The sequence below is a fragment of the Talpa occidentalis genome, unplaced genomic scaffold (genome assembly GCF_014898055.3).
Source record: "Talpa occidentalis isolate TD23 unplaced genomic scaffold, MPIMG_talOcc4v2.1 talOcc4.2, whole genome shotgun sequence".
Classification (NCBI taxonomy): Eukaryota; Metazoa; Chordata; class Mammalia; order Eulipotyphla; family Talpidae; genus Talpa; species Talpa occidentalis.
The window spans coordinates 116,175,949-116,184,187 of record NW_023602073.1 but is presented as its reverse complement, the minus strand read 5'-3'; the positions used below and the strand labels follow the sequence as shown (position 1 = coordinate 116,184,187).

At 39.1% G+C, this 8,239-nt stretch overlaps 1 protein-coding gene across 1 annotated transcript; it reads right to left on the bottom strand.

Annotated features, from left to right (window-relative positions):
• Nucleotides 1–4,871: 4,871 nt before the first annotated feature.
• On the bottom strand, nucleotides 4,872–6,264 carry LOC119253429 (transmembrane protein 230-like). Its single transcript, XM_037520963.2, has one exon. It carries the CDS (start codon nucleotides 6,158–6,160, stop codon nucleotides 5,729–5,731), a length of 432 nt encoding a protein of 143 aa, XP_037376860.1. The 5' UTR covers nucleotides 6,161–6,264; the 3' UTR covers nucleotides 4,872–5,728.
• Between the last annotated feature and the right edge of the window lie 1,975 nt (nucleotides 6,265–8,239).

Genomic DNA, 8,239 nt, shown 5'->3' with positions numbered 1-8,239 from the left:
ATGAAATTTTTCCCAGAGTGAACCCAGGAATCCTGCACTCCAAACCCAACATCTCCAAAAGCGACTTCATCTCTCCAAAAACGCCTTCACAAACATTTAATAAAGGAGAAGAGAAACCTGAACAATGAAAAACTATAAAATTCGGGGGCTTTCCTGGTGGTGCAAGGGGTTAAGCACAACACATGGCACAGCAGACCTCTCCTGCATTGCCCGCAGCTCCCCTCAGCAGTTTGTTTCAGTAGATCTGCCTGTTCTGCTCCCCGCTCTGTCTCCGGTGAATCCTCTCACCCCCCACACCTCTGGCCTGGACCCTAGTTCTTGTATGCATAAAGAAAAAAAAAATACAAAGTTCACAAAGTCAAAGACTAATTAAAAGTCCTCCCAACCCCACCAAAAAAAAAAAGTCCAGGAGAAGACAGTTTCATTGTTGAATCCTACCATACTTTTCATGAAGTTCTTTTAGACGTTCTTGACAAACTTTTCCAAAAATTAGAAGCAGATTTTATGAGACCAACATTACTTTGACTCCAAAAGGAGACAAAGATACCACAGAGAAAGAAAGCTATAGACCAAGATCTCTAATGAACATAGATGCAAAATCCCACAATAAAATTTTATGTTACTCTCACTTTCCTTGCTAGTGATTGGTCTATTTAGATGATCTATTTCTTCCTGATTCAATTTTGGGAAATTACATATTTTGTGAATTTATTCATTTCTTCTAGGTTGTCCATATATTATATGGATACTCACACTAATCTCTTATGATCCTTTATATTTCAGTGTTATTTTTTGCAACTTCTCCTTTATTTCTTGTTTTGTTTACTAGAGCTTATCAGAACAAGTAATCACTCATGGTTAACAATAAATTAGTTTCATATAATAATTGTTTTTTTTATTAAATAAAATGTTAATCCAACTCAGGCATGCATGTAAGCAAAAATAAAAAAGTAAAAGGAACTCAGGTGCAGGAAGTGAGCAGATTCACTAGAGACAGAGTGGGGAGCAGAACAGGTGGATCTACTGAAATACACAGCTGAGGGGAGCAGTGGGGAGACAGGAGAGGTCTGCTGCACCATGTGGGTTGGCTCCCTAGTTGGGATTCAACTCTCTGCATTGGCTGGCACTAGCTTGACAATGCTAAGACTTTAACCCCTGTGCCACCAGCGAGGCCCCTTTGTCAGGTTTTTATATCAGAGTGATGTTGGTCTTGAACTATATTTGGAAGATTTCCCTCTTTACTTTTTGGAAAACTTTGAGTAGATTAGGTATTAGTTCATATTTGAAGATTTGGTGGACCTCACTTGTTCCACCATCTGGGCCTGGACTTTTGTTCTTTAGGAGATTACTGTTTCAATTTTCTTGCTTGTCATTTGTCTGTTCAGGATTTCTATTTCTTTCTAGTTCAGTCTTGGAGGGTTGCAGCTTACTAAAAATTTCTCCATTTCATCTAGGTTATTTACTTTGTTGGCATATAGCTGCTCATAGTAATCTCATATGATAATCTGTATGTCTGAAATATCTGTTGTAGTGTATCTCCTCTGTTATTTCTAATTCTGCTTATAGAGTTTTGTCCCTTTGTTTCTTAGTTGGTCTAACTCGAGGTTTATCTTTGTTGATCTTTTCTTTTTTAAAGGTTTATTTATTTGTGCATACAAGAACTGGGGTACAGGGCAGAGGTGTGAGTGGTGATAGGATTCACCAGAGACAGAGGTGGGACCAGAACAGGCAGACTGACTGAAATACACTGCTGAGGGGAGCAGCGGGCAAGTCAGGAGAGGTCTGCTGTGCCATGTGGGTAGCTCCCTGGCTGGGGATCAAAGTAATGCTTCAGAGGCTGCTGATTGCTTCATAGTGCTGTGTTTAACCCTTTGTGCCACCAGGGAAGCCCCTGCTTTGTTGATTCTTTCAAAGAACTAGTTTTTGGTTTCGCTGATGCTTTGAACTATCTTTTTGATTTCTATTTCATTTATTTTTGCTGTAATTTTTATTATCTCTTGCCTCCTACCAGGTTTTAGTTTCATTTGTTCTTCTTTTTCTAATATATTGAGGTGAGGATAAGGTTTATTTATTTGAGCTCTTGTTACTTGATGTGTTCCTGAATTCCTCTCAGTATCACTCTTGCTGATAGATAATTTCTGATACATTGTGTCTTCATCTCCAGGTATTTTTAATTTTTTTCTTTGATTTCTTCATTTATTCAGTCTTTCAGAGGTGTGTTGTTCAGTCTCCATACATTAGAAATTTTTCTCGCTTTTCTTTGTGGTTTATTTCTTGATACTACTGTGATCAGAGAAGGTACTTGATTTGATTTTAATATTTATGAACTTACTGATATTTGTTTTGTGACCCAGCATGTAATCTCTCCTGGATAAAACTGACATTGGCACAGTCCCCAGAGTTTAAGATTTCACCAGTTTAGCAAGCATGTGTGTGTGTGTGTGTGTTTGTGTGTAGTTTTATGTGAGTTTGTCACATGTGGCTACCACATTATTCCTGGCAAACATTAATTTGTTCTTCATCTCTATAATTTTATTTCAAGGATGTTATATAAATATAATGTTACGTAAACATTTGAAATTAAGCACATGTTTTTAATGTATACTTGCTAAAGGCCTTTTTAGATTAAAAATGTTTAGGTTTTCAATGAGTGAAATGTAATTACAAGTTTAAAAAATACATGGGTTTAATTTATCCTTAGGCCATCATGAGTTTTTACTTTTGAGTTAGGCAACAGCAAAAATTTACTCAATTATTCTCTCATCTAACAAATGTATCCAGTCACTACTCCATTCTGGATACTGTCTGAGGAAACACTGGGAAAAACCTACTAAAAGTCTTATTCTCCTGCAACCTATGTAAAGTGGGGAAAGAGGATACTAGACAGTGAATATAATAAATAAGAAATGTTTAGTATATTGGGAAGTGATAAATGCTCTGGAAGATGAAAAATTGAGTAGGAAATCAATGATCAGAAGTGTAGGGAGGGGACGTTGAACAAATTGCATTATTCAATAGAATAATCAAGGTAGGTCTTGTGAATACATAGGTAGGCACAAATGAATTGAATGTATAGTAAAAAGTGTTTCTCCTTACATATTGATTTGCATATTTCTACACGATATGCATATCACATCTGGAATTAAAACAATATTTGAATTTCTAGTATCTTTTATAGTATGATCATACTATGGCACTCATTTTGCCTTTTTTGCTTAACTGTCATTCAGATAAGGTTCATATTGGGCTAAAGTTTACAATATTGACTTTATTTGCAACACTGATTCCTAACTTGACATTCCTTAGCATTGCACAGATTAATGTTCTATATATTCAAGAAGCACTGAGTCCCTAGTTTTATTATTCATATTGAAGTTGCCAATGGACTTTGCTGGATATTTTGTGGAAGGAAGAATTACAATGATGTTATCAGAATCCAACCAAATTATAACTCATATTATCTTCCTTAATTTAGTAAAATGTCAGATATCTCAAACTAGTATTTTGAAATTTATCATTTCCCCCCATTCAGTTTTTGTCTGGGTACAAAATGTAGTATCCGTGTGAGACCATTACATTCTTTTATTAGCTTAGGAAAACATTGCTTTTCTTTAGAGTAACATTTGAGAGGAACATTCTTCTCCTTTAAGAATTACCAATATTTTTTTCTAGAAAGTACTTTCCTATCTCTGTCTTTCACAAATCTGAATTTATATCCATTGTTTATAATACTTCAGAAAGTATATCTTTTTATTATTTATTATTTATTTATATTTTAAAATGTTTATTTATGCATACAAGAGCTGGGGTACAGGGCAGAGATGGGGGGGTCAGAGGATCCATCAGAGACAGAATGGGGGAACAGAACAGGCAGACTGACTGAAATACACTGCTGAGGGGAGCAGTGGGAGAGGCAGGAGAGGTCTGCCTTGCCATGTGGGTTGCTCCCTGGCCACCCGGGGATCTAACTTGTGCTGCAGAGGCTGTGGATTGCTTCAGAGTGTGGTGCTTAACCCCTTGCGCCTCCAGGGAGGCCAGAAAGTTTATCTTTTGATAGGATAACTTTTACTCTAGAAATTATTACCTTTAACCTAGAGCCACAGTCTTAACTGCAAAAACACACCTGCATTTAGTACTTTTCTCTAGATCTGCACCTTTTCTATCAGAGACATATTTATCAAGAAGCTATTGAGATTTAAGCTTCAGTGTACCATTTTGTGTAGGCCCATTGCCATAGCTTGCACTTAATTTTAAATTCATCATTTTGTGCTCTGGCTTTTTTTTTTTTTTTTTTTTTTTTGTGGGACCCTCGCCAGTGGCCAGGTATCAAACTGGCGCTGCAGAGGCTGCGGGCAGCCTCGCAACCCAGCGCTAACTGCTATGCCACCAGGGGAGGCCCTTGTGCTCTGTTTCTTAAGACTCTTCCAAATTATATAAGCTTCCAGGCCCCATAAACCCTAGATCTTCCCTGTTGCTATACAGGACTCAAGAGGATAGGTTGCATAGAAATAAAAAGAAACCAAGAGCCTGGATTTTAAATTAAGGTTATAATTTTACGGGGCCTCCCTGGTGGCGCAAGAGGTTAAGCACTGCACCATGAAGCAATCCACAGCCTCTGCAGCATGAGTTCGATCTCCAGCCAACCAGGGAGAAACCCACATGGCGAGGCACACCTCTCCTGTCTTGCCCGCTGCTCCCCTAAGCAGTGTATTTCAGTCAGTCTGCCTATTCTCTTCCCCACTCTGTCTCTGGTGGATCCTCTCACCGCCCTATCCCCGCATCTCTGGCCTGTACCCCAGCTCTTGTTTGCATAAATAAATAAATCTTTTTTTTTCATAAAAGGTTATACCTTTACATTAGCAGTCCCTTACGTGGCCAGCTTTCCTAGGTTAAATGAAATGAATGAATACAATTCATTTGTGACTTTAGTTGATTTTAAGTACAGTATTCTATAGAACCCCATTTGACAGTGAGAAATACACATTCTGGTATTCATGGCTATGTGCCATGTTATTGCTATAAAATATTGTATTTGACCCTTATGAAACCTTGAAAGTAGGAAGTATGGTCCCAAATCCTATCACAGAGCATTAAGGTATAATTCTCCAAAGTAATACAGGTAAAAAGTTTGCATCTGGGATATAAAACCAGTTCAATCTGACTCTAAAGGTCACGGGGCCTCTGCACAACGCAACTGAGGAGCTCCTTCTCTTTTTCTTGAATTGATATCTGATTATACCAAGGTCCTCTACAGAATACAAAGTTAGAGGTAAGTGTGGGAGATAAGATACTTGGAATTTTTCAAAATAATTCAGTAATATGAAATTAAGCATACTCCATTTTTCCATTTGTCACAAGATAAAAATATCCATGAGCCCTGTTTATAAGAAATGTTCTGCTCAAAATAGAGTTGAGGCAGCAACACTTTGCGCTGCAGAATAACTTTCACTTTCCCATGCAATTAGCATGCTGTTCTTCCACTCTACAGTTCTGTTGTTTTAACCACATTCAAGAAAATCAAACTAGGTCACTCCTAGCTTCCGATTTGGCTAATTATAAATTCAATTAAAATCTTTAGGATGAATTAAAAATCCGATCATAGTTTTGCTAAGAATGTGCAAAGCTGCCAAATTCCTCAATTCTTAGGCAAATTTTCCCACAGCTTGTGCTAAACACCTGAAAGCTCTGCTCAGTGCATCTGCTGATTCTTCTCCTGGCTGGATGGGAACTAATGACCACAATCTGGAAGGTCTTCGTAGGAGTAGCCGTTGTGGCCTCGGGACGCTCTGTAGGCGATCAGCAGGTGGTAAAACCCAGGCAGGAACACCAGGACACCAACGATCAGAACGCAAATGGCCCGACTTGCGCCCACTTTCCGGATGTAACCTGCTAGCAGGAGGCAGCCGGTGATAACGAGAAAGATGCCAATCAAAAACTGTGTGGTGGCACAGGCAATGGCCTTATAGGGGGTCTTGACAGGTCTTTCTTTACATCGTAACAAGTGAGATCTCACGACTCCCAGGCATCTTTTAAAGCTAGCTTCAGCAGGTGAAGTCTCCTTCTGAAGGTTAATGTGTACACCATCAGTGCTGGAGAGCTTAGAGTATTTCACTTTGCTTCCGGGGATCCCAGCAGCCACGTTGGCCCAAGTGGGCACCATAACCTACAAACCGGGCTGGGAGTTCTCCTGCCGCCGTGCAATGGATGAGTTTCTCGGGGCGGAGTCCACCCAACGGCTGCCCTGACCGCGTGGGGAGGGTTGACGCACTCCTCTCACTCATCTGTGTCTCCTGACTCGGCTGTCTCTGGGAGACTCACCTCGCCCCGGCTTTTTTGGACAGGGCAGCTCTTTTAATTGCAAAGTTGTGACTACTTTCATTAATAGTCTGTTATTATATTGGCTCTATTATTTTCTTAGGCCAGTTCTAGTACAGGAATCTCATTCCTTTATCATTGAAACTATTTAGATTGAATAGATTAGGTTACATTAGATTTCATTCCATTTTGTAAAATTCTTATTTTCTCTAAATCTTCAGAATCACATTGCATTCATGCCTCTCTTCTTGCACCGGTCCAACATACAGCTGCATTAGCTAATCTGATCAGCCTCAAATGGTCAGTCAGGAGAGGAAAGATGAGAGTCAAATTTAGTGAAATCCTACCTTAGCCACCAGTCACGTGTAAGGGTGGTCACAGTGCCCACCTAGGAGCCTAGTTCCTTCCTAAAGTGGGATTCATATCACCTGCTGCATAAAGTGATTGTGAATAGTTACTGAGTGATGTATGTGAGCTGCCTTGAAGAGAGCAGATACCCCTCATGGAGGTAAGATCCTGACATCATCAAGGGCAAGGAATGTCCAAACACTTCAAAGCCCTGAAGTCTTCATTTTGGTTCATGTTATAGAAACCACTTTACTACAAGTTTGTGTTGCCTGATCATTGAATTGACTGTCTTCAGGGAGTGGTGTGCCTTTTGGAATGGCAGAGTTTAATACAAAGTAGTGTGATTTATCAGACCATTGTCAAGAGGGCTCCTACTTTATGAGTCATTGAATTGGATACCTTTAAATTCTGTACTAACTCCTACATTTTATGAACTTGAGCTACAACCTCTGATTCAAAGTTCATTACCAACCAAATACATGATTGTATTTCTTACTAATCAACACATTCTTAGTTGCTTATAATTCATCTCAAAACTTGTTTCCTATCACATTCATCATCCCTTTTAATTCAATTTAAGCTCATTTGGAATATGCATTTTAAATTCAAGAAATGTGTTTTTTTTAATATATTGTTTTATATATGTGATTACCTCATTATCCAAACTAGAATATAAACTTGGTGGAGGAGATGGTATTTGTTCAAGATTTTTAAACCTAGGAATGAGTCCTTTGTTTTCTGTAAAAGCAATATATGTTGCTTTAATTTACTACAAACTGTAAATATATAGGTATTTATAGTTCTTCCTATAACTATTTAAATTTAAACTATGAGACATCATGCCAAAAAAACACACCTACCCCTTGGAGGCACAGACTGGAGTTTTGGGACCAGGAATCTCTGGCAATTATGTGGTAGAAAAACTTTTCTTTTCAAGTAATGTAGCACTTCATAGAATCTTGGGACTGAAATAGTGTCAGAGAAGATTCCTTCCTCCACTCCAGTAAGAACAACCTGAAAGTTAACTCAGACAGGCCTTCCTCTCAAAGGGTTTCATGATTTGGAGACAAAGTGAGTACGTTTTGGATCTATGAGACCAGCCCAGACTGCACCCAGGGGCACTGATGAGATTCATGCTTCATTAAAAAACAAAAAATGTGGGTGAAGAGAAGCACCTGGAGGCTGTGGTCTGGAGAGGAGAGGCTGCCAGACAGACAGCCACACTGCCCGTCAGCTTGGGTTGCTGGGGAGGGAAGAGTTAAGGGTGTGGAGGTGCATATCCTTGACTAAGTGGAAATCACATGCCTGGTCCAGCGTCAGAAGAACACGGACAGTGTGCTGGGCTGCACGGCAAAATGAGGAGGGGTCCCAGTGAACTGCAGTGGTAGACTCTGGCGGATATGGTGTGGTAACATACACCTGAAAATGTGTGAATATATACCTCTGGATCATACGAAGTTTTGCAAACCAATGATAACTCAATTAAAAAAATTTAAATCATGATCTTACCTTCAGTTATATAACATTTTATAATGTACAATCTCCGTAACATATCGCAGAAATACAAAGTCACGCT

Bases quoted from the DNA above. Each gene is read 5' to 3' on its own strand.
- LOC119253429 (XM_037520963.2), bottom strand. From the start codon at position 6,160: ATGGTGCCCACTTGGGCCAACGTGGCTGCTGGGATCCCCGGAAGCAAA.